Genomic DNA, 26,998 nt, shown 5'->3' on the forward strand with positions numbered 1-26,998 from the left:
GGGAAGTTCTCTTTAATTTCAAGTAAAACTCATCACATTTTATGAAACCTCAATTTCTCATGCTGTAAGGTATTCTCTTACAACACACTCGCAACTAAAAGGTAGAAATTATACCTCCATCTAAGGGTTAGAACAGTCTCCTTTGATTACGGGATCCAGAATGTCACACACCATTTCAAAACCCTGACAGCCCTCCACACAGTTCTCACATGGGGCAGATAAAGAGAAAATGAGAAAAAGCACCTGGAAGACAAAGGGGGTCCAGTAAAACAGGGAGCCCTGGACGGTCTCAGCAGTATAAGTTACTTGATGCATTTGGCGTACACACCTCTGGTAGAGTGCTTTACCTTTATTTTGTGGATATATTCAAATTAAGTCCAGTGCAGGAGAGCACGGATGTTCCTAAAGACCTCTGTAGCAATTCTGATGAATGAGGATTATACAGAATTAGTTGAAATTGAAAGTCAGACTATTCATTGAAGACTGAAACTAGTAATAGCTAGAAACCTAGTACAGAACTTCTAGTGCTTGTAAAGCTGTACAAACTCGCACTGCCCTGCGGCACTACATGCACACCCACTACGTGACCACTATCTCTTCTTTGTACATTTATCATCTGTTGCAGGCTTGCTGTTGGCTGTTAGAACTGAAACTAAAATCATACTATAAAATTAAACACCACAGCTTGCATTTTAGCCTTCCAAGGATGTACTCAGATTTTCACTTTATACAGATTTATCAAGCTTAAATTATTTACAGTTTAATGCCAAGCTGCAATAAAGGTCTAAAGAGAAGGCAGCTTCCCAGTCATGTAGACATCCATCTGCTCTACAGCTACCTCTTCTGCCTGGCCCCTCCCAAAGGTAGCCTGAAAAACATCAAAATCTACACAAAGTTTTATTGCAATCATACAAGGGATACATCAAGGGTCAAATACAACAAATACTATGATGCAATTTTACATTTATTAAACTACAGTTCAAAGCACAAATTTACACATTCTAAATACACTAAACATCTAATGAAGTCACACTGGTCTCCCACTGACATTTGATATATCTGGGCGAAAGACAATAACTTTACAAGACTTTTCTAACAGGAATCCTTAGTATAAAAACTGTGTACTTGTATGTAAACTGTTGAAGAACCCAAGTGATGGGTTTCCATCTCCACTAAGTCATCCATTTTGTTGCATATTTAAACGCTCAGGGGTTGAATAAACGTAAGTTTAAATTTGGATGCCATTATCTAACCCTCCCTCCCCCCGGTGAATTGTAGCTGTAGCTTGTTTTGCCTGGTCCCCATTAGCTATTACTATTTTTTCAAGTTTTGAAGAGAATGAATTGAATTCAAGATTGTTCCATTTCTTCCACACTGGAATGTTGACCAGACAAACTACAGACTTGCAACTGCAGGTCTAAATGAAGCGTTAATGCCTGTTTAAGCTGCAGTGGAAAAGCGGTCTTCTGGGCTCAGCTGAATGCAAGAAGGCACAAAGAAGAAGCTCTTCATCAATGTGTCTGAAGCAATTCCAGCATCTTGCATCTCATCCCTGCAGCAGAAAAATATGAATTGTTATACGGAGTTTTGTGTACAATTTAACATTGGATATAGCATTTGAATTCTACCGCCTCTAGATACGTTGACTTTAGTCTCAGCAGAAGGGAGAATCACCTACACACGTACATGGCAGACACAGGAAGGCTGCAACTCCACCAGCAGATGTGCAGGAACTTGGTTACTAAGGTACTGGAACATTACATGATGCACAGATGGTATGAGTTGATGCTATGACCCTCCCTGCCTACAGCTATGATGCCAATGCTGTATGCAAGCTACAATTAGGAATCATATTAGGAATTTCCTAGCTTTCTCTAATCATGTTTGCAAATGCAGAGTTTTGTAGCTGCACAGTTTCCTAATTGTATTAGGGAAACCTAACAGCTGCTGTCCAGCAGTAGGCAGCTATGACTCAGGAACTACTACCCCTAAATGTACAGTCCACATCAGGTAAGTTGCTTTCCTTTGTCAACCCTACTGACAAGTACGAACTTTATCACAGCTCTCAAAAACACACAGATGTTTGTGGGCTCATCTGCATCTTCCAATATGTGCCATCCTAAACATGGTTTATATTTGGCTGCAAGAGTACACTCCTGAAATAGATGAAAACAATCTTGCAGCTGTTGAGAATTTTCTTACCAGTCACTGAAGGACATCATGTAGTAAATGAGTGGCCTCTGATAGTCATTGAAGGTGGACTGTTCACCTAAGGTACCAGAACCCATATTATCAAAGATCAGCCAATCTCCAACACTCAGCTCAGGAAGAAGACAGTTTTCCACAATTTGATCAAGCTCATCACAGGATGGACCCCAAAGGCTGCTTGCAAACAGAGGCTCATCTTCCTTGTATTTCTGTACAGAAACGCACCAGTAATTCAGGCTTTAGGTTATTCAATAAGAAAAAGTTCAATTGTACATAAGGATAATTTTATACATGTAACTATATATTTATGTTGTACATGCTGTATATGTATAGTAACATGTATATATACATGTTGTGTATAATCTATAAATTCTAACAATAAGGTCTATCCTCGAGGAATATAGAAGGTCTCACCTTGTGAACCTCTGGGTTAGTATTCAGTTTCTCAGACAATTTACTTGCAAAAGAACCATAAACACCATCATTGATGTAGTATGTAAATACTGGTTCATCATCATTCCTAGCTTGCTCCACTGCAAATTAAAAAAATTTAAAAATAGTTTACAAAGAGTCTATTTATCACCAAAAAAAAAAAATGCATGCAAGCCAACTTAAATCAACTGTTGTCTCCTGAAAAGGGACTTCAATATATTAGAACGGGAAGACTATGAACAGAGTAATCAGCATGAAATGAGATTATTGATTCAGTTGGAACATTAGATGTGAGGCTTAATAAAGTTATTTTCTTCAGTAATACTCACTTTGAGTAATACAAATCCAATGTCTACTTTAGCAGTAAAAGAAACTCGCTCTACTTCACGTTTTATCATGTTATTCTAGTAAAGAGCCTCCCAGAGTACACAGAAGGTGTACTTCTGTAAAGTGCATGATCTAGGCTTAACTATTGAAAAGACAGATCTAGTAAGTAAACTGGAAATGCCTAATAATCTCACTTTCTTTGTCACATTTCACAGATAACAGAGCCAGAACTGAAAAGGTGGATTACAAGGCATACAAGTAATAAGGTAAATGTTAAATATACACCAAAACAAACTAGCCCTTTCTCATTGAAGAGGGCAGTTATCTGCGCCAATTCACAGCATGTGGAAGAAATACATTGCTTGCCTCCAGAAGGAAGAAGTTTGTCACACTCAACAGCTTTCTTTGCGATTACGTTAACTGCCAGTGTAAAAGCAGATGAAACATAGTAACATCCAGGCTCTGCAATCACATCAATACCGGATTCCTTAGGAAAGTAGACATCCAGTAAAGGCCTGATGACATGATTAACCTGGGAAGTTGAAGTCAGAGATAAGACACATGAAACTCAGCTTACACGCGTATATCAGATACAGACATAGTGTCAGACAGAAGCAAAAAGTTCTGAAAAGCACGACACAAAGTTTATTCTGTTCCTCTGTTACGAGGAGTGTCCTTACAAGAGCCAAACGTACAAAAAGAGTATTTCAACACAGGTCATTCTGCTCAACACTGTGGACTGAGCACAAGTGGGAATCAAGCAGCTCCTCCTTCCTCCCGAAGCTCAAGCTGCAGAACACTCGGATAACACAAGTCACTTCAAAGTTTTTCCAGCACAACAGATAAGGTTATGTGTTAAAAAAGAACATCAGAAGTGCATTTTTGTGGTCGGTTCCGAAAGCTTTTGTATTAGAAACAGAGTAAGTTATTTAATACTGACAGTCAGATCTTCAATAAATAAGTTCGTGGCTTAAGTTGAAAAAGTATTTTCAACTAGTAACAGAACAGTTAAAGCTCACAAAGAAGAATTCTGATTGTCATTAGCAACTTGTCATTGAGTTGCTTTCACTGTCCTACATTCAAGAAGTTTGTCTTTACAAAGACATAACAGTTGAAACAGGTTATTGTTTTTTTTTTGCAGAACTGAATGGCATAGATCCAGTTTAGGCCACATCCACATTAAGAGTTACTTGAAGGCAAGACTGTTTTAGAACTGAAGACGAGCAAAGTGTGAGAAGTTTCTGTTGCAATGCCATTATGACCCGAAGCATGCTGAACAATCCTTGTGCAAACCATGCCATAGAATAACCAGCTATATAACAGTCAACCACAAAAAAAATTATTATTAGCCCAATCCACCCTTACAGAAGTTACGTCACAAACTGAATTATGGAAGTCAGTGTTCACTTATTGTGAAGAGGATTAAATAGGAAACAAGGTAAAGAAAAGATCTCCAATTATTTGCATCTTATAGATTACAGAATTTAGAATAGGTTTCAGCTATCAGTATTAACTGCAGTTTGAAAGCAAAACACTTCAACATCCTAAATCAAAACGAGTTTCAACTTTCAATACATTGCATACCTCTTCCAGCTGAAGTTCCGAACCTGTGAAGCCCCCACCAATATCCAACATGTTCATCTTAAAGCCAAATTCTTCCTAAAATGCATAGGCAGAACATGACGTAAGTATACAACTGTAACTATAAACTGTTTTTGTTGCATTTTACCACGGTTATTGTCTCTGTATATACGCTTTGAGCATACTTAGCAAGGTACAGTCTAGTGAGCAAGTTGTATCATAGTAAAAATTAGCATCATTCCATTAAAATTAGCAGTAATAGCATGAGGATGTCAATAGAGGCTGGTTGCACAGCTCTCAAGTAAAAGCGCCACAGAAATGTCAACTCTCATCTTGTGTTACTTGTTACCTTCAGACAGTGTCTGCTGATCAGGGCGGTGCGTTCTGACAAATGGAAGTTTCAGGAATTCACTGATCTGCACCACACAAGTCTTTCAGACAGTGTTTGTGTGACAAAACCTCTACAGTGAATTTGCACAAGATCAGCGAGCACCTCAGTTCTACCGCCCTCTGTGTGCAACCAGTCATAGGTAGCACGCTAACCCCAACATTAAGAGCAAAGACATTAACTCATATTCACTCAGATTCTTCTCTATTTAGTTTATGAGCTGCTTATTTATACAGAGGTATTTCCAGAGGCGAGATATGGGGGTTTTGCAAGATGGGAAATGCGTATAGAACATGAGACTTAATTACATGAGTCATCTGAAGCATCTAAAAGATCCACTTGTCTTCACACACGTTCAGATCCCCACGAAAATATGACCCCTTCAACCTCTCAGCATCATAACAAATAACCTCAGAAATCACGTGCACCAAGACAGATCTATCACAATAACTGCCACGATACAAATGCTTCACATTTTATAACTTTAAAAAGCCAACTGGGCATTTGCAGTACTGAGATTTGAATTTCAAAAAAAAAAAAGAAAACTTTACCAAAATGAGGAAACTTTCTTGTTTTTAAAATGAAAAGTAAATGGCTGAAATAAGTAACAGCTGTTGCTTCATTCGTCTCTAGAAAGTAGGTCATCTTAGAAAACAAAGATACTTGCTACGTAAGCATATCAACACTACTTTTCCCCAGTGGTGCTTGTAAAAACTAATGCTTTATAGATACTGGCAAACTAGGTTACTCACTATCAGGGAGGCAGTATTTCATTCATTAACTTTTGTCCACAACTAGGATTGTAAAGTCTGCTTTACCTCTAACACGTGTCCCACCATGAAGTATTTAGTCCCTTACTAAAGCTTTTCCTTACACCGACACATTGTGAAAATAATGTAGTGTTTCGTTCCCATGATTAGACCAGAGTGGGTCCTCTACTGAAAGAAGCGCAAGTAAGTAAATATCCTACTTACAGCCATGTCAAACACACACCGAGCATCAGATATAGCATGAATGTACGTTTGCAGTTCCTTGCAAGAGCCTGAAACATGAAATCTGAAAGAAAAAAATGCAGTTAGAACACAGAGCCTTGCAGCTTTCAGACAAAGCAAACAGGCCCACTATCTACAACGGTAGGGGAAGTCATTCAGTGCCAAGTGGCACAAGGCAAGTTTGAGTGACAACACGTTAACTGCGTAAAGAATGTGCTCAGAAGATGACTGCCTTCTCTTCCACTGCATTTGCACAGAAGGCCTGTCTAGCTTTGCAGCCTCATGCTGCTAGGAATGTTCTACAACAGTCTCATCTTAAAAAAAAAAACCACAATCGCTGAACTTTTCAGTCTTTGCTATCAAAGCAGCTAAAATCTTCCTCCACGGGAGCCAATACTAACACAGTACCTGTCAAAACTAGTCTCTGTCTTATCCTCTTTGTACTGCCTTGCTTGCACACCCTCTCTCCCAGGCCACTCAAATCTCTTCCCAAAGCTCAGGCTCTACTGTACACAGTACCCACTGTCTCCAACACTGGGAAGAAGGTGTTGAGGAGCACATCCCAGTGCCTATTCACCTCAGGCCAGGTCTTAGTTTCATAGCAAGATGGAACAGGCTGGTGAGGAGGCAGCTGGAAGCAGAGAAGTACCAATGCCTCCCCTCCCACAAGCTTCTGAATCCCCTCTGGCTCCTTGTCCAAAAGGTTCAGTAGCACCAGAACACCAGTAGTAACTGAGGTGCTTAACCAAGCACCAACACTCCTATAGGCTTCTAAAGACCTGTATGGTGTGATGGTTCTGGGCAGACCACGCACGTACCCACTTGCACCACCACACTAAGCACGTTTCTTCCTTTAAGGAATGCCAATCTGGGACAAATGTTATGAGTGAAGATTTAAAACAGCTTCATTTGGACTTAAAATCCAACTTTTACTTTAAATACTTTTTTGCTGTTTTGACAGCCTACCTCATTTTACTTGTTTGATTGCTTCCTGAAAACATATGAGAGCATGGCATACACTAGAACTGAAGTTAGAACAAACTTGTGTATACATTCTTCCTTCTAACAGTGAAATCTTTGTGTCAAACTTAAAATTCCACAAACCATTTGAAAGCTCTCAGTCCACTGTGATTCACTCCTTCCCTTGGCAAGTGGGAAAACCTTTCTGAATCCTATGCCTTGACATGACCAAAGAGTGACATAAGACCCAACCCTGAAAAATCCAATACCATATTCACATTGTTCAAAATCATTCAAGGTACCTCATGCTCTATCATCCTATCTGTTCTGCTATTAATTGCTGAGAAAAAAAGAAAACAAAAAAATAAAGAACAAGGTACCATGGAAGCTGGAGAACAAAGCTGGAAGAGGAAAGGCTCCCAAACCTTGCTTTCACGGTAAGAGGATTTTTGGTACTCTAATTGCTTTGATGTCGGTAATAGTTATTGTATTTCATACTAGTTTTTGCTTGGATACAAGTCCTCTGCTTGCAAGCAAAAATTCACGACCTACAATTTTTAATTCCTTGTAAAAAAAAAAAAGTGCCGAAAGGGAAAAAAAGCCCTTTTGTGCTGTAGCTCTAAGTCTTGAATACATCACACAAACATCAGCTCAGCCAGCAGAGAACAATGAAGTTACTCACTTAACACCAACTATTTGGACTCCAAACTCCTTAGCACATTCCATGAGGTGCCTACAGTTCTTCAGGGTGGTGCCAAACTTCATATTCATCTCCTCATCAGCAGTAATGTCTTCTGTGGCAATGTGCAGTAATAGCCTAAGAGAAGGGGAAGATGATTGGGGCAGTTGGTTTACATCATCAGCACATGTGAAGCCTGAAGACTGTCAGAAGTATGTTGATTATGTTGTCAGTACTCCAGCTCCATCGATGGATGAGTCAAGTGAACCTAGTAAAAACAATCCTGTACAGAGAAAAAACTAGCAATTAGGGGCTAAAACATGGAGCCAACAAGGGTAAGGGATTTCGAAATGCAGCAACTAAGACTCTTTTGTAGCAGCAAGAGTCTGCTGAGTGCTGTAATGAAAGAGAATGTTACCTTCTGATAAAGTATGCTTTCCCATAAAACCACGAGTGACTGTGATATGCTTTTCCCATCTATATCCTCTTTGTAGCCCAGGAGGAGAGCACAGAGATTCTCCTTCAGTCAGTCACATATCAGATGTGGTTAAACACAACATCCGGTGAAGCCAGGTCTGACCCAAAGCACATTCTGGATGCATCCCTCCACGCCCCACCACCCCATCCTGGCTGGGCACAGTGACTTGGAGTGAGGTGGAGGTCCCCCCCACCCATGCTCCTTATAGAGCTGTTGTGCAGCAACACAGCAGTGAGCGCTGACAGCCACAGGCAGCGAGCACACCCTCCCTCTGCTCACAGCTTATGTCTGGGCAGCATTGGCAAACCGCAGTGTCAGTCGTTGACAGTTTGCTGCACTCAAGTAACACATGAATGGCAAAGGTTCATTCACATCAAAACCTCTTCAAGTATACACCCCAAACTTGCAGAATCAAACTGCTGTTCACTAAGAAAATCTCCTGCCTCGCCTCACCCCGCCCAGCCACAGTATGGGTCACTTTGTTAACAATGTGGAGAAGCTGCACCATGATAAATACATACAGACTGCGTAGAGCACATCACAGGTAACTGAGAGGGAGAGCATAAACCAACAGTAAAAGCTCTGCACCTGAAGTAGAGCAGTTCTATGAACAGACAGCCTAGCTCTAACTGCCACACATTGGAAGAACACAGCTATATAAAGATTTTGACATTATGGAACTACAGCAAGGAAGAAAAGGAAGAAAAACCCATAGGTGTCACTTCAGTATTGAAGTTTTAATGAGTGTCAAAGTTTTAAGAGAATTTTAAATTAAAATGACAACAGCAAGTAAAAAAAAAACACCAAACCAAGAGCGAGCAAATAACTCTACCAATTAAGAGAACTGGAGTTCGGGTTTCTAGAAAACTTAGATGGCAATCTGCAATTCTTCTATGGAAGTTCTTGTGCCTTACAATCAGGAACCTCTTAAATATACCAAGCTGCAGGATACTTGAAAATTAGTAGAGTTTGGGCAACTCCTTCATTCTGCTTTCCCATTTTGCGATTTTTCTGTCTCAAGAAAAACATGCATCTGAACTACTCTTGCTGTGGACATCAAGATAGAGAGCATTCTCTAAAAGAGGCTGACAGATTCAAAGTAATGAATTAAAAAAAAACCCAGTGAAACACTATAAAAACACCAGTTAAAACTGGTAGAACACTAATGACAGAAGACAGCCTTAGCGTGGTTAAGGCACTCAAATGCATGAAGTATGTCAGCGCTAAAACTACATACAGATTATTTCTCAGAGATTACATTCGTCACGCAGAAAGTACTCTCCAGCATGCAAAGCACTGACAGGCTGCCACGAGGATGAAATGTAATCATTACAAACAGCAATATTAGCTCCTGAGATAACCTAAGAAAAAAACAAAACCACCAGAAACCCGACCGTCAAGTATGAGCAGTCCTCCAAACACTGGACTTGGTAGAACCTTGCCAATTCTTCACCTATGGCCACAGTTTTGAGACGATGTAAATCTTTAAGGACCGTCTACAGTCAAGAATTTTGTAAAGAATGCCAGGAATTCCATTTTTAAGTGTGCTCTGATGAAGTCTGCAGGAAGCTATTAAATATTAGTTACCGGGAAGCAATATAACATTAACTTAGGCTCTGACTCCAATTCTTATTTCTTTTAAAAAGATGTAGCCCATACAAAAGCCTTAGTACGCAAGGGAGGTGATGCTTAATGACACGAGCAAGCATCTATCAGTCCAAAGTAAACCATTATGCATTGGCAGCAATGTCTTAACAGTCAGAATATCAGCTTTCATGATCTCGACAGAAAGCATCGGAGTCAATACTTCAGTAACTAGAAATAGAATTGGAGTCACTAATTGTGGGGAAATATCTGTAGGTATATTTAATAGACCTCACAGCACATCCCAACCCTAGGTGGGACTCAATGCACGAGCTCATTTTGCTGATAATCTCTACCCAGACTTTGGCTAAAGCCATTAGCTTTCAAACAGAATATTCTAAAAGTAAAAACCAAAACCAGCACAAACTAGGAAGAGAATGGATTTGTGAAGTTTAACATCTGACATTTTTATATGAAGATTATCCTACAAGATTTCCCTCAAAACAAGGACCTTATTATCATATACAAAGCTGAGACCCAGAGGAAAAAACACTGGAAAGAAAAAAGCCCTACCTTCAAGAGAGGTGTCATAGAGAGAAGAGAAAAATAGATGTGAATTGCATTAAGGACTCATATCATCGTTGCAGCTCAACAAACAACCCAGAACACTGGCAAAATTAAGTTTCTAATGCATGAGAAACAAAACCAGAATTTTGACACTTACTTAGCATTTGGATGGTTACGTGCAATTTTCTTCAGCTCAGTATCACTGTCACAAGTCATGATGTTTATTCCAGCTTTTGCTGCATACTTTATCTGAGAAGCTTGCTTGCAAGGATTTGTATATATAATGTTTTCAGGAGAAATGCCCAGGCCTTGCACCAATGCCATTTCAGACTGAAAAACAGGAACATTCCACATTTCAACAGTCGAGTGCGCTACCTCTACTGAGTTTTTATTAAGTGTGTTCCAGTACTGTACAAAATAGCTCAAATAAGCTAAGGAGAAAACTAATCACTGTTTCTAGGATAGAAGTATAGATTTTCAACAGCCAGTTACACGGGAGTTCACACTTTAAATTATCCTATGTATAACCATGGCAATTAGTACCAATAAGTTGATTTTAAAACAGTAGAGGTGGAAGAAAATAAGGCGCAGATACGCAGAAAATAGAAACTTACTTTACTGGAACATGCAAATCCAATCCCAAGGGTTCCCAGAATTTCAAGTACACCTGGAGTAGAATTGCATCTTACAGTATAAAATGGTTTTATCGGTGCCATCACATTCTGCCACTGTATGTTTTTCTTTACAAGTTTTCCAAGATCACCAACATAAAATGCTCTTTTTCCAGTCTAAAAAACAAAATTAGGAAAATAAAATGTCTGACATTGTGGATTTGCTGTCAAGACACAAACAACCCATGAAAAAGTCATAAAAAATTACATATTTCTTGTCCTGCTATTAACTTAGGTTTGACCCTGAGCAATTCTCATTTGAGATTTTACCTAGCAATTTGAACTAGCTTTGATATCAAAGGGAATACCTACCACTTCAAAGACACTATGAATGCTTTCTAGACAATACTCTGAAATTCCTGGACAAAAGATACTACTTGAAAGCCAAACACTGATTTAATCTAGAAATAAAGAATAGGTTACAAATCACTTCCAACTCAGTACTCTCAGAATTTCTGCAATTTGGAGGAAGAAAATCCAGTAGGATGAAAGCATCCACAGTCTCAACGTGATTTGCAGCTTATTACACAGGGGGAAAAAAATATATCTAATGTAATACCATTATTTCAACATCTAGCTAATTTTACTGAAAATTTGTTTGATAATATCTAATTCACGTATTCAAATTTATTGAGACTGTTTTCCACGTTTTACGGAGCACAAAGTTGAAGCAGAATTTAAAGACCCAAGTTCAATGCGTTAAGGTTGTAGAGTCAAGTACATAGCCTTAAAAATGCACAGAATTCTCTGGAAACTGCAACAGCCCCTCTCGTGCATCCGTCACCATAATCTTGCTTAATATCAAGTCACGATGTCGATGTAGAGGACCTAAATCCAAACTGATCATTCTGTATTTGTTCAAAATGTGCGCTCAGTAACAATCCTGTAAACAAATAGCCTCCTTCGTATTAAAGACCAGCACAAAATACATGATCAATCTGATTTAAGACTGTACATCACACGTTAATTCTAGCACTTGACTTTTGCAGATACAAAACTTTCTGTTGTGGCTTATTGTATACAAAGGCTTTATTTCTGTTTTAAAAAAAACACAAATAGAAATTCCATCGGGTGGAAGCATACTGACCCCCTGTACGGGTCACCAGCAGGAATGGGATCTGGAGCTTTAGATCCATGGCACACGCCTTTACCCCTTGAGCTAAAGGAGTAAATGAAAGCAGCAGGAGGCAGCTATCCTCTGTGAGCCAGCCAGTGGTTGGAGACATGACATGTTGCCAGTAGTTTACCTATTTATTTGCTAGACAGAAAAAGAATATTAGGAATCAGGATTTGGGAATCCTTTACCTGAGTTCAGAAGGCCATGGGATTTAGCTATTTGCTTTACTATAGTTGAGCACTTGCATTGGAACATTAGTTGTGATAAACCAAGGGAAAAAGCGAACAACTCACAGACACGGCACATTAAGGATACAGGATTTGCTTAATGAAACTTCATTCTTCGTAAAGCTCTTTCCACAACCTTGTCTATAAAACAAAATCTGTAACATCCTCCTACCTCCTATGAAATGAGTGAAGTCTTACTGAAATAAAACTGTTCCTGTATACACAAAGTTATTTTCCCCAGAGGATTACTAAACCTTAATAGTTTTCAGACCAGTTTATTTTCTTAGAAGAAAAAAGCCACACCTCACAATGTGTCCTTGTTCCTTCTACCTGTGGTTCTTACACAAAGAAGGGTATGGCGAAGGTATATAACCATATGAGTGTGACTGACAGCAGAAATTTTAAACATGGCTTTAAGCTGGCTCGGCATACGTAATTTGCCCAGACTTTGGCAAACATTCAGGGAATAAGCAAAAACTTCTTTAACTCTGCAATATTCACTTGTCCAATTTCAGGTTCCCGGACTAAACCCCGCTAACAGTAACATCTCTTGGAGGAATGAGGTAGGAACCTACATTTAATGCACCAGCAAGATGACTTTCCTGCTAGCCACGCTAAAGGAGGTAACAACTGTTGCCCAAGTTTCCCCAGCAGAACTCAGCCTTCAGCAAACAAACAACAGCAAAGTAGAATCAGAATAGGTAACTACTCTGTAAGGTGAGTTTTAGCCGACTGTTTCTCTGTTGCTGTCAGCTCACCAGTGCTAAATACCTTGACCTAGTCTGAAGGCTTAAAGAGAACTAAATCAGAAGATGTGGAAAATGTATAAAACTTACATGAGTATGCTCATAAATACAGTTGTCAATAACATCTGCAAGAGTTGCTCCTTCATCCAACAGGCCAATGGAGTAATTTGCATCCTCGAGAAATCCTTTCATCTCAGCCGTATTCCGCAAAGCCGACAGTCATAAACCAAGAAACACAAGGGATGGGCTTCCAAGCCTTATAGCCGGGTCCTTAAATTATGCAACAAACTGCACAAAGAAAACATAAGTCAATGAGAAAAAAGGCACGAAGCATATTCTTCATCTCTTGACAGAAATAACGTTTTAATAAACAAAGCTGATTGTTTTCAAGACATTGTACTTCCATTCAAAAATAATAAATTGTTCTAATTAAAAATGTTGACAGAAATATTACAGCTGAAGATTAAAAAAATACTTCACTAAGACTCTAAAAGTTAAGATAGTTCTGGCTTCAAATGATCCCAAGGCCACAACATGAGTTCTGGCTCACTTTTATTTACTGTAGGGCGGTGGTGGAATAAATAAAATCACAATTTGCAACGTAAGGTTCATCAACATTGTTAACAATGCGAAAAAGTTATTTTACTCAGCTAATAGTAAGAAAACCAGCTGCTCTTCCCTCTTGTCATTACAGAGAGTTGCAGGGAAAACCCTGGCGCGAGCTTTGCGTGCCTTCTGCACCGTTCATTTTGAGTATGCCACCTCTGCTTCTCAGAAGAGTGACTTACTGCCAGGTGCATTCAACTCCGCGGCAATGAGAACTTTCGGTTGCATTCAGGAGATGAATGATAAAGACAAGTACACTTCTTACTCAGCATACTTATGTTAGGTGAGTCATACACCTAAATGAATCCTGGAGATCCAAAACAATTATGAAAGAGTAAGATAAATCTTCACATCAGTGTGCTAAGTAAATTATAATTATAAAAACAATGACTAGGTGGTAGACACTGCAACAACCAGGAAAATCATATTCTGAGTTCTAACTTGTTTGAAATTTGTGAGTAACAGATAAAATTCCTTAAAAAAAAAACTAACAAACTTGTGAGTTAAGTGTGACTTAGGATCAATGAAACAAATGTGAACACTACAGCTGTATTTATGCAGCCGCTGTCACGCTCTGAACAGGTAGGCCAACAGCATCCTTGATTTCCTAGCTAATTAGAACAAAGACCTGAACACAATCACCTCCATAAAATGTCCCTGGCTTCCAGTAGCAGAGTAGCAAAGTAACTTTTTTTTCCTGGAAAGAAATTTGGCATCAGTACTTTGCTGAAAATTTGATACAATTCTCTTGTATTAGAAAACAAACAGTAATAAAACCAAACATGAACATAGCTAAAACGTTAACAGCAGAGTTTAGATCTCTAAGAATAATTCCTTCCTGCTACTACTTAAGCAGCCCTATGTTGAACTAAGTTTAAAAGTCCTTCATGCATCCTCAGGAACTTGGCAGTTGTGTAACAGAATATTAAACTTTCTCTTACAATAGATCTTTTGTCATCCAGCTGCAAGAAAAATACCCAAAGAGAGGAATAAGTAAACAACCATCCTGAACACATGCAAAAGCAAAACAATTTCCATTTTCAGCAGATTATTCAAATATAGTAGGTAACATTAGCCATTCAAAAAAAACCACAAGTTTCTCATTTTGTTACACCAAGAGGTGTTCATTTCAGGGAAAAACGTTGTTACATGTAAATCTACAACATCCTTCGGACACATCTCATCAGTCTCATAACTTTTTCTGAAGTTCAATGAGACTCAATGGCAAGATTCTGGCAGGGCAACCCTGTAAAGGATGACCTTCTGTGACTCCAGTTTCTCATTGCCCCTCCCCACTCACATCTGATCTGTCACAACTCTTAACTAGCTGCAGCCGAGGAATGCATGTGAGAAGCGACTGGGCTGACAGAAGCCTCGTAACTGAGCTCCCTTTTCTTCCCCTCATGTTGTTGGGCAAATTCTGCATTTCTGACCATAAGCTCTGACTTCCCAGATGCACTGTACAAGCCTGCTGAATAGTCTGAAAGCAAAACTGAGTTATTTTAAGGATTAATTGTATATAAAATACTAGATTCCCCCCTCCCCTCCCCGTACTGCAAGGCACTTCCAACACTCCAAGTGTGCAGATGGTCAGAGTCCCTTCCACTGCACTAACGTGCACCTCCATTCGCCCCTCTGGGAAGAAGCACAGTTCTACACTGTTGGAAGGTCTCAAGACACTCGACGGCACCAGTAACAAGCACTGAATATTTCAGACTCAGCAGACATGCACACACCTTGCAGGCTAATTGCTGGTGCCTCTGATTGCACACCAAGCTTGGCCTAAACAATAGCTGCCTTTTTTCTCTCCCCGAGCCCTTGTATTTATTGAGTTACATGGGAGTGGATTTAGACTGATTTTATAGTATTTTTAAAATAAAGATTTTCTTTTTGGTAGTTAATGATTCTGGTGTCTAGAGTTTACAGAGACTAGTTGCCAACTTTTCTCCAAAAGCTACCTTCTAACTTTCAGGGAGATCCTGTGGGGAAGAAGGAAAGAATAACTTTAAATAAAGCGAGGGGGGGGCGGGGGATGAAGTCTTTCTACCATTAGTTCCTCAAAAACAAAAACAACAATAAGAGCACTTAATGGAAGGTTAATTAAGATCTAACTTAACCTTCAGCTTAGAGCAAGTTGAGGAAAAATATGTTTGAGAGCATAAATAAACATTAGTTTCAGATAAGGAAAAAGCTCTATGAAAGATGATGAAAACATTTGTGTTTCACTCAACTAACTGATCACAAAACACTCTAAGAGGCAGTCTCCTATACTTCACTTATCCAAGAGCACCTTCTGGTCAAAAGGCAGAGGCGAAAATGAAACCATACACTAGTACAGGCAAATGAAACAGCTTGCAAGAAACCAGAACAACCCAGTATAACCTTCCCCAGGCTGCTAAAGAGCACTTCCTTCTTCTAAGCATGCCTGTGACAGCTGAACTTTTCATTTTGCAAAACCCACCCAGAAAGGAAAGCTAACGTTAGCCCACCAACTTCTGTCCTCAGCCCCAGCTCATCCCTCTCCTCTCCCATGTCTCTTTCCCCAGAAGAAATTACTTCTCCTCAGTCGTCTTGCGAACAAGATAGGAAAAAACTTCACAAGAAAAAAACCAAAATTCCTACCAGCACTCTGAGCAACATCACAAAATGGTGCATACAAAAGAGATTTTTTTTTTCTCTTTAACACGTGCAGAGGGATTAGGGATTGTACTGCATAACCTTACTCTTGTTCTGCCCCCAACTCAAAGGAAGGAAGAGAATCAAGAAGGTGTATGTAATAAACATATGCAAAAGGAAATCAAAAGGATGATTTAAGACTTCTACATCTGTAGGATGGAGTCAGAAATGATTAGAGCACAAAGTTCAGTCCATGTTAGGAACACTGACTTATTGTTAAGTCATATATATGTTTTTTTCCAAACTTTAACATCTGTTATACCCCCAAAATGTCATCCTGCACAATGCTCCAGGTTTAAGGGCAAACAAAGCTGTCAAGTGGTATGAGACTTCTACGTAGGCACAAAATTGCTTTCTCTGAAGTAAGCAATACATCCTCAGGCCCCTCAGGATTTAACATGATGATTTTTCCAGATTAAGAACTTTGATCTTAAAGTTCAAATATGTAAACACTGCAATTAATGTAAACATCTGGAGCATAAGAAAATTAGAAAACTCCAAGAAGGGACTAAACATGTGCTTGTCATGAGCAAGCATTCATAACAAAAACATCACTTCCATTCTTTTTCATTACATTGTCAGAACTACACATTGCTTGGTCTGAAAAAAAAAAAAAAAAGAGGTTTTTTTTCCCCCACTCCAAACTTTCTCTGCAAAGAATAAAGTCTCTGCAAACCAGACAGGCTCCCAGTAACGCCTCTCAACTACAAGTCTTATTAGGCAATATAAATATTTGTAAGATTAACAATTATGCCAGTGCAAAAATCATAAAGAGGGAGGAGACCTTCACCTCACATTCCTTACTGTACTGGTTCTTTGAGAGTATGAGATCAAAAAGGTAGAAGCATTTTTTCACTGACACTGCCAATTAGACACCAAAGCAGGTACACTAGAAAAGTAGAAACATGAATCCTTTGTTTTTAGTACCAGTAAATGACCATCTATATTCAGAGTATCTTGGAAAAACTATTTCAAGTTGCTGTTTCACTAATATGTGTCCTCATCATTCAGTCACAGCTGTCAACCAAGCCACAGGTTTCTCTGTTTACGATGGTTTTCTGCATCTCCAATTTGCCCCTTGGTAGGGTCATGGCAGAATACTGCTCAGGTATTTGACTTGTAAGGAGCCACACTTTCGAGAACTTTTTTCCTCTTTCTTCATGTTTGAATACATTATTCAAAGCTGATAAGCTAGCAAAGCTTACCAACAGGAATACTCTTGGAATTGCACACATACTTGCATGGTAACATATCAGCACTTTTCCTTCCCTATAATGCAAATGGAGGGATTTCTCTTCCCTCTAATCATTATTCCACAGTCACAGTCCTTCTCCCCACTGTACCCAGCCCCTCACTGCCTTCCCAGCTCTCCTGTTTCATGACTGCCACCCAGCCCCATTTAGACAGAAAGTCAGGAGAGCCTTTAAGGCCAGTCAGTCCAAATAACAGCTACTTGCACTAGGCGCAGGCTGGGATGGTTAACAGGTCATATTTCCATTGGTAATTCCCCCCATTTCCGATCAGCCAGATGTGGCAATAAATAGTAAAGATTTTTCAAGACCAATACTTCAGGCCACAGCTACCAGGTTGTTTGCTTGGGAAGTCAGAGCTTGAAGAGCAAGACAGAACTACGTCCCGAGTTCTTCCTTGGCCAGCGTAATACAAGGACAGAAGTGGGAGGGAAAGAATGATAAAAAGCAAGCAAGTTTAATGGGAATATAAGTACACCTTCAGACAGAAGATTTTTATGAGTTCCGCTGTAACGCAAGATTAATAGTTACATTTAAAAGCTCAGTTGACCTTTTCCCCCATTAAATCACAAGTTGAACAGGACTAAAACTACCAATTAGCTGGCTAACTCAAATACTTCTCAGCTGTGTTTGAAGCAGTCATCCCTGTTTCAGCACATCAAAACACGCTGACTTACTGGCAAACATTTAGAGAGCACTGCTACATACATCACAACTACATTCAATATTGAACTACGTACATTTATGTACAGTGCACTTGTATTGAAGACATAACAGATCCTAGAGCAGAGTAAGTGCACAGAATACAGCAAATCTAGTGGCATTTCCATTCTAGGACAAGCTACATACACCTCGCGCTACCTGCTGCAGCACACCAGTCACCAGTTAGAGAAAACAGTCTCAGGTGAAGAGAACAGCTTTCTCCACAAAGAAGGAAACTTCTGAAGTAATATTGACTTTGACTGAACAGCTTAAGAAACGCAAATTATTTTCCAGTACCTTAAGCTTTTATACTATATTGCCTCCCTCCTCCTGACAATTCTGCTGCCTTTCCTATCTTCTTTGCTTTCTTCCCATTGAAGTACAAACCATCACAGAAGACACACTTCTACCCACATACAGAAGTGAACTGAAGCTCAGAAGCTAAGCAAGAAAACTTTCTTAGATCTTCTACTTAAAAAAACAGTAATAATCAAGTTACCTAAACAACACCACCAATATTCAGAGAATTTTCAGTGCTAGTTGTATCTACTTGAAAAGAACAGTGCTCTATACAGAACCAGCTATATTTGGCTAATTCCGTCAGGTCTTAAACACAGCCAGAAGAACCCCATCTCTGGAGAGAAAAGATAGAAATCACAATAAGCCATGCTCACCCTGTGCTTCCCTTACCGCAGTATTTTCATGGGCAGCATCATGGATGTAAGTACCTTATTAGGAGACACACTACGATAACTGGCAGTTAAACTTGCTGTGGACTTTAAGCAGTACCTTGTTCACTTAAGAATGAGAAAGGTTAGGTGTGTTTAAGTTCTACATTAATAATACCAGATAATCTGGAGAGAAGGAATACTGTAGCAAAATCAGCTCAATGCAGACGCTACAAATGTATTTCCAGCCTTAATGATTCTGTTATTTAAGGGCATTGTTAAAACCGTATGAAGCTATTGTTTTATGTTAACAGGATACCCACACGCATTCCAGAGTCTTCTGTACTCCTTGAAATCAGCTACATGCATTTGTTTGCTTTCATTTATCATGGATTTTGTTCTGCTTTAGTAACTACTTGCCTCTTAAAATCTAAAGGCCGTTGTGATTGGTGTATGATATCCATTCAGCATGGAATTCCACCTTCTACAGCAGCTCAACTACAACTATTTGTGGAAGTGAACAGCAAGTAGCAAATAATGGAGACAGGCATTTGGGGAGGCACACCCTTCACAATCAGCAAGTTACTGTTTACAATAGCAAATTTAAACTATTTTAACTACTTCAGTATAAAACATCCTCAGAAATCACACAGTACTCAGCAAATCATGACTCGATGTTAATAGTCAAGCAATGTCAAGTCACAACTAACAGTTACAGACTGAAGCTACTGCATTTTATTTTAGGATTTCTGTAGCTAGTGGTCCTAGCTCAGAAAAGTAACTATTTACAAAGCTTACTCACACACGTTTAAGTCCCAAAGAAACTGATAACGCTGCTGAGAAAAGTATTACATAAGAGCAAAAATTACAGTGCTCCACTGAATTAAAGCCCAGGATGCCATGCATGCTTCTATTTTCTGGTTTTCAGAAAAATTCAGTAATCCACCTAGAGACAGTTATCTTGCTGTTCAAAAAGCCAGTACACACTGTTCACAGTTTTGGAAGTGTTTATCCTCCTGCATACAGATGAAGAGCAAGGAAAAGAAAGACTTACATGGACGAGTTAGGAGATGGAACCCTACTATCATCAGCTAGGTTCCCAAGGTGGCTCAGCGTTGAAGTCGAACTGCTCTCTATAAAGCACTTCTCCTAAGCCTTCTGGATAGTTGTAAACTTGATCAGAGATTTTGCCCTGTGGGAAGAAATGCACACAAAAGTAAATTTGATGGCCAGAATGAAATAAAAGCTTTATCTTAGAATATGTAACGTGCATTTTCAGTTCTGCATACAAGGAGGTTTGCAACTTCCCCTCAGGAAAGTCTCCAATCACATACGATGCCATTTCCAGCAGTGAACGTAAGCTCCGAGCGAGACCAAGTCACATGTATGACGCACTGCTGAGAAGCACAAATTAGGCACACGAAACTGCTTGCTTGTACCCATCTTTCATTGCCTGAACTGGAAGACCTTTAGCAAAGAGCACCTGCTTTAAGGAAGGCCTCAGTGTCTGATCACTCCCCCAGAAATACCTGCAACTCTGTAACTGTTAAGATTTTTCATCACTTCCTCTTTCTACTTTGTAATTCCTTTTCTACCTTCTCTTTCTCTGTCCTGAATCAAGGCGGCATGTGGGCAAAAAAGGCTCTGCGGGTGAAAACAGCACTTTAAATAGTGAAGCTGAACACCATACATACAAATCCAGAGATGAGCAAGACATGAGAAAGAAACAAACCTATGCTTGCCTTTGAGAATGAGGAAACATTTCAGCTGGCCCGTAGAGACTACAGCTGTTAAACACAACACCAAAGCAGCTTTCTGAAGTACATGGCTGGTTTACTAGAATTAAGGCAAAGCAATCCCAAAACAGTACGAGGAACACAAAAAGCAGTCAAGAGACACTAACCAGCCGTGCCAAGAAGCTATTCCTTCTAAAAGAAACCATCAGGAATAAACACAGTACAGAAGAACTGGTTGTGTGCATACCCAGCATACACTAGTTTCCACAAATTTGTTGTGGTCTATGGCATGAAATCCAGACGTACCAACGTATTGTAAAAAAAATAAGTCTTTTCTGCTCTCATTATTTAAATGAGACTACAAAGACCTGGCTTCTGGGAATCTGCTAACCCAAACAATCATCTTTTAAACTGCATTACGGTTAAGCAAACCGCCCAAGTATATTTCTCGTTATTCTTGCTACTAGAAAGATAAACTACTGTACTCTAACTTGACAGTAACTTTTCCACAGCAAAAAGAGAAATCAGCTTTAGCTATAAATTAGCATAAGCATTCTCTAGCATATAATATTAAAAACAAGCCTCACTACTCAAAATTATTTGAGCTATTACCACAGAATCTTAGGGGTTGGGAGGGACCTCTGGGGATCACCCAGCCCAACCCCCTGCTCCAGCAGCTCCCTGCAGCAGGTGGCACAGGAAAGCAACCAGGTGGGCTGTGAGTATCTGGAGAAAGAGACTCCACAGCCCCTGTGTGTGCAGCCTGTTCCAGTGCTCTGTCAACATCCAAGTAAAGATGTTTTCCCCTCATGTTCAGATTAAACTTCTGTGTTCCAGTTTGCTCCCACTGCCCTTGTTCTGTCACTGGGCACCACCAAAAAGAGCCTGGCCCCATCCAACTGACTCTCCCCCATTAGATATTTATAAGCATTGATGGAATCCCCTCTCAGCCTTCCCTTCTCCAGGAAGAGCAGCCCCAGGTCTCACCTTTTCCTCATACGGGAGGCACTCCAGGCCCTCATCATCTTTGTGGCCCTCTGTTGGACACTCTCCAGTAGTTCCCTGTCTTTCTTGATCTGAGGAGCCCAGCATGGGACACAGTACTCCAGATGTGGCCTCGCCAGGGCAGAGTAGAGGGGGAGGATCACTTCCCTCGACCTGCTAACCACACTCTTCTTGATATGCCCCAGGATATCATTGGCCTCCTTGGCCACACGGGCACACTGCTGGTTCATCATCATCCTGCTGTCCACCAGGACCCCTAGGTCCGTCTCCACAGAGCCCCTTTCCAGCAGGCCAGCCCCTAACCTGTACTGATGTGCACGGTTATTCCTCCCCAGATGTAGGGCTCTATTTTTGCCCTTGTTGAACCTCATTAGGTTTCCCTCTGCCCAACTCCTCAGCCTATCCACGTCTTGCTGGATGGCAGAACAGTCTTCTGGCGTGTCAGCCACTCCTCCCAGCTTTGTATCATCAGCAAACTTGTGACAGAATTATGGAACTTATGGAATTCTGCCATCTAGAATTAATGTATATGCATTGTGTTTTATCATCCCTTTCTTCCATTAAAGTAATAAGTCAGTAACATTTTGTTTTCAGATTATGCATAAAACACTGTTATCTTAAAATAAGCCAGGAGCCCCACTGTACTGTTCTAATGCTTTTCTTACTATGCTAGAGAACTTGTACAAAATCCAATGATTTTGAGTTAAGTGTACCTTCCTAGTGAAATCAGTCAATGAATACAGGTACTTCTAGGGGGAATGCGTGACCTTTAGTGCAAAACATAAAAGGACATGCTTTGGACAAATATAATCAGCAGTAATATTCTGATAAATGCTCTCACATGTCCAAGAAGAAAGCATGCAGAGAAACAGCTTCCATGAAGCTGGAATGAAATCCAGACATTTTCTGTAGTAAGTTAACCATGAACGGCTCTAAGTTCCAACAGCCCTTTGGAATTTCCTTTAAACAAGGATCATTTGTCTGAAAAATCTACACAAGTGCATAGAAAACAGTCCGACTTACTTCATATTGGCAAATCTGCAAGAAAGACATTTGAAATTGAAAATGGGATTTCAAAGCATACTAATTTTACTCTGTAAGGCAAGTAATTTAACTAACAAAGAGTTAGTTTGCTCTGCTGCAGTAGAGCAGGACAACCATTTTAAATCACAGAGGCAGATCAGATGCCCATAATTCAGACGGACAATGCCAATGTTGCCTATGTGATAAAGCACAAATGAAGAGTTCCATTGTATAAGGGTCTTAAAGGAGGTATACAAACGTTCTTCTCTTAACAGTGAGCTTGAAGTTGTGGGTATGTGCTTTGCCTTCTAATACTCAAGTGACACCTATATGCATGTATTTATATACCATCTGTAAATACACCAGCAGGTGCCTAGAATCTGACTGCATGCAGCTTGACGAGCAGTGCTGTACTTTGTACCAAATAACACTATCCTGAGGAACAAGAAAAACCCTAGTTGGACAAAGATCATAGTTTTTTCCGAAACAACTGCATCAGCATGATGTGCCCTGTGAGCATCAGCCTGAGCCCTTTCTAGCTGGTACGGCCTTCAGATCCCAAGCCTGACACAGACAGGCCTACAAAATTGAGCATAATTCATTTTCTTTGCTAAAATGATCCACTGCATCTCTCAAGTTCCAAAATAAACAAAAAATTATAAATAAAAAAATCTAATTATCTGAAATAAAATATCTAGGAGCCAAACCCTAAGTATCTAGAAATGGCCTCACACAGGCAGACAGACAGACTTGGAGGCACCAGCTCCTCAGGTCCACAAATAACACAAGCTATTCTTCTGGTACAATGGGTCTTTTCCAGCCCAGTGCCAAGGCATTTCTGTGAGGCAGTCTGAGGGAAGTGTGGCTGCGCTCACTGTCCCAGGGAGCACGCAGGTCTGCCAGCAGTTCTCCCATCAACTCTCTCCTGCACTAGATCAACTGCATTTCAAACTGAAATTTGCCATTAAACCCGAATTAGTCCATTACATGATTAAGCATCCCTTCAGGAAGAGACCGTATAAACTCCCTGCCAGAGCACACTGTCTCTCCTTTAATTGGAGAGATTGAATCATTCTCAAATCATACGCTCCAGCTGAGCGTTACTCCCAATATACACCTGCACCATCTTTTTCTTTAAAAATACAAAATAAACAGCCACCAGCACCAAACTAACCCGGACGTGCAAGCAGATAGCCTCCATGCAGCTGCAGCACCAGAGGATGCGGTGAGCCTTCCTCCTGCCTCCAGTAAAGCAGGAGGAAAATTTTGCATGGCTGTTTACCACCAGACAACGCCACCCCACGCAAATTCTTGTCGAAATCCCTCTTTTTTCCTGGGTTTTACGTCCTGGGAGCTGGCAGCTGCCTGCTTTCCGCTGGCAGCGAGAGGGAGGGAGGCCAGAGTGCTCAGCCCACCCCAGGCAGAGGGGGGAGAGAATGGGGCACCTCCCTGCACTCGCCACAGCCCTAAACACATGGGGAGGGGGCTGCAGTGTCGCAAGCATCAGCCACAGCGGCAGCAGCATTGTTTGCAGGGTGACAGGAAGGAAAGAACTAGACTGGACCAGTCCAGACTGGAACAAACCCCTCCTACCATTACTATTATTCACAACCCCCCACTACACCCCCCCCCCCCCCCAGCACTGCTGTCTCTCACATTTATCAAGGAAAGAATGGCAGCAAGTGCAGTGGCTTCAGAGCCAAAAACCCAACAGCTGGGGTGGGGGTTGAAGCTGGGCAGCATCCCCCAACCCACAACCATGCAGCACAGAGAGCCAGCCCCGCTGCTGCCTGGGAGAGAAGGCAGACCCAGTTAACCCACTCCGTGGGATGCTGTGTTTTGGTGCCAGGTGGCTATTTTCAACTGGGAATACACAACTGAATCATGCTCAGTCACCAGAGACTGCTGCAGAGCTCTGAAACTCCGTGCTTCTCCCATCTGCTGGCATGCATGGGCTGTGCAGGATTGCACCACACAGGAGATGCGCTTCAGAATGGCTGAGAGGAAGGTTTTGGCTCACTTGCTTTCCTCTTTGCCATAACGGCGTTCCCTGGCAAAGACGTGCACCTCCTGGGGCTCTGAATTGGTCTCTGATGTCCATGCTGCTGCCTACTAACAGCCGCAGTGCCTTCCTTCAGCCATTTCAGGTGTCCTATGGCTGCAGACCCCTTAACCACACGTGACCTCCCTCCCCTCTCCCACACCATGCTGGCAGCTCGCTGTGACCAGCAGCGTAGAACACCCTGACACCCAGGCTCACGCTTCACACTGGGCCACGAGTCAACCCTCTGCTCTATGCTTCCCAAAAGCCACCAGCACAGCTAGCAGCTCCTGGCTGGGCCACCAGGACCAGCACAGGCAGCCACATCAAGAAGGCTGAGCCCCAGGCAGGAGCCTTCCAGAAGGACCAGCAGCACCTAACCTGCTGCTGTGCTGACTGACCAAGGGGAGGGGAAACTGTGTGTCCTTGAGACAAGCTTTTTTTTTCCTGCTGTCTTCTCCGCTTCTCAGGAGGAACATCTCTGGCCACAAACAGCTGACCAGCAGTGAAGGACTCCCCCTTCCTCCCAGCACCTCGGCGCTGAGGCAACGTGCCCCGTCATTCCTGCCCTCGTGCCGGAAAGAGCCACTTGTGCAACACCCCATGACTTGTGCCATACCCTGCTGCCTTGCGCTGTCACCGTGATGTGCAGTGCCATCAGCTGCACAGAGAGGGACAGCCGAGGTGAAACGGGGCCACCTCGGGAGCGGCTCAGGTGAGGGAAGGAGAGGTGTGACAGCTCGAGAGGGAACCCGGATGGATGGCCACGGTTACAGACACACAACATGGCCTCTGCGAAGCAGAGAAGGAGAAACGCCTCGGCCACACCGAGAACACTTCTGCTTCCCCAGCTGCCCTGCTCGGCAGCCAAGCCTGCCCAGCGGCCCCGCGCTCCTTTCCGTCTATCATTTACCGGCAGGACTGCGGCCGGCAGGGCCCCGCGGCAGCCCAAACCACTGCGGGCGGCTGTGACAGGAGCGGGGGCGGCGGGCCGGGGCGCAGGGCCGGGCAGCCCGCTCGCCCCGAGGGACCCCGGCCCTCCCCGCGGAGCCGGGACCCGCCGCCGGCACCGAGCTCCCCCCGCCGCCGAGTGCCCCGGCGGGGAGGGGGAAGGCGGCACGCAGCCCCTCCGCGGGGATCCGCCATGTTGGGGCCGCCACCGAGCCCCCCGCCCGCTCCCCTCGCAACGCGGCTCCGCCGCCCGCTCACTCCCGAGCCCCGCGGAAGCGCAACGCAGCTCCAGCGCGGCCCCGGCCCCGGTGCCCGGCCCACCCCTCCCGCCCGCCACTCGGCGGGCACGGCCGGCCGCCATGTTAGCGCGGCGCCCGCTGACCCTCCGCCCGCCGCCGCCGCCCGCTGGGGCGCGGGGCTCCCTTCGCCCACCCCTTCCCCGGGACGCGGCCCCGCAGCGCCGGCGGCCCCGCAGCGGCCGGGAAGAGGGGCAGTCCCGGCCGTGACTCATCCCCGCCGCACTCCGTTTGCCGCCGCCGCCGGCGAGGGGACAGCCGGGCTCGCCCCGGGCCGCCGCGCGGAGAACGGGCAGCGGCCTCAACCCCCGCCCCGGCGCCGCTTCCCCCCGGTCCCGGCCCCCGGGTGCCCCGCGCGGGTGGGGCGGCCCCCGGCCCCGGTACTCACGTGAGATAACGGCCCGAAAGATTTGGTAAATCGTCTTCTCTTTTTAGGCGGAATTTTTAAAGAGGGATGTGGGAACCTACAGCAGAAATACAGGCGGCGGCAGCGGCGCCTTCCAGGGCCATAGGCTGCGGGGGCGACCGGCGGGGAAAGCGCAGCGCAGCGCCGGTACGGGAGGGCACGGACACAGAAAGACGGAACGGAGCGGACTGGGGCGCGGGGCTGCGGCGGAACGGGAACAGAGGGCGAGCGGCGGGGCGACGCGGCGGGTAGAGGAACAGGGGGCGCCGCCGGCAGCGCTCTTATAGGCGGCACGGCCGCGGGGAGGGACCGGGCCCGCGCGTCACCGTCCGCGGGACGGGAGGAGCTGCCGGCGCTCCCGCCTTCCCGCCTCGAACCCGGCTCCCTGCGGGCCTGGCCGCGCTCCTACCCGCCCCGTGCCGGCGGCGGAGGAGGCGCTGCCCCGCCGTGCCCGCCCCGCCAACATGGAGGCGGCCGCCGCGGCAGGTGCGGGCCGCGCTCTGCAGCCGCTTGCCTCGGGGCCCGAGTGCCGCGCCGAGCGGGGCCCCTCATCCACCGCTCTCTGTGGCCCAGAAGGGTCTTCAGAAGTGTTCTTTTTTTTTTTTTTTTTTTTTTGCGCCGCCCGTTTGGGAATGGCAGGGAACGTCGCCGTGAACAGTGGGGCAAGGGGAGCCCCGGGGC

At 43.1% G+C, this 26,998-nt stretch overlaps 1 protein-coding gene across 2 annotated transcripts; it reads right to left on the reverse strand.

Annotated features, from left to right (window-relative positions):
* Window positions 879-26,598, reverse strand: AZIN1 (antizyme inhibitor 1). 2 transcript variants are annotated; one of them, XM_021386978.1, is made up of 12 exons: window positions 26,300-26,598; window positions 19,914-20,051; window positions 13,048-13,245; window positions 10,811-10,984; window positions 10,354-10,526; window positions 7,571-7,705; window positions 5,911-5,992; window positions 4,552-4,626; window positions 3,334-3,499; window positions 2,623-2,741; window positions 2,203-2,417; window positions 879-1,552 (listed from the first exon to the last, which is right to left on the reverse strand). In XM_021386978.1, exons 3-12 carry the CDS (start codon window positions 13,147-13,149, stop codon window positions 1,441-1,443), a joined length of 1,353 nt encoding a protein of 450 aa, XP_021242653.1. In that variant the 5' UTR covers window positions 13,150-13,245; window positions 19,914-20,051; window positions 26,300-26,598; the 3' UTR covers window positions 879-1,440. The 2 variants fall into 2 exon arrangements, with proteins under 2 accessions (XP_021242653.1, XP_021242654.1); XM_021386979.1 differs by lacking the exons at window positions 19,914-20,051; window positions 26,300-26,598 and adding an exon at window positions 11,955-12,125 and having other exon boundaries at window positions 13,048-13,186.

This window comes from Numida meleagris, chromosome 2 (assembly GCF_002078875.1).
Source record: "Numida meleagris isolate 19003 breed g44 Domestic line chromosome 2, NumMel1.0, whole genome shotgun sequence".
NCBI classification, from domain to species: domain Eukaryota; kingdom Metazoa; phylum Chordata; class Aves; order Galliformes; family Numididae; genus Numida; species Numida meleagris.

Excerpts from the sequence above, each read along its gene's own strand:
- AZIN1 (XM_021386978.1), bottom strand. The coding sequence starts at position 13,149 with ATGAAAGGATTTCTCGAGGATGCAAATTACTCCATTGGCCTGTTGGAT. Across the intron at positions 3,500-4,551 it reads CGGAACTTCAGCTGGAAGAG|GTTAATCATGTCATCAGGCC; the intron begins GTATGCAATGTA and ends TCAACTTCCCAG. Across the intron at positions 2,742-3,333 it reads CAAACTTCTTCCTTCTGGAG|TGGAGCAAGCTAGGAATGAT; the intron begins GCAAGCAATGTA and ends TTTAATTTGCAG.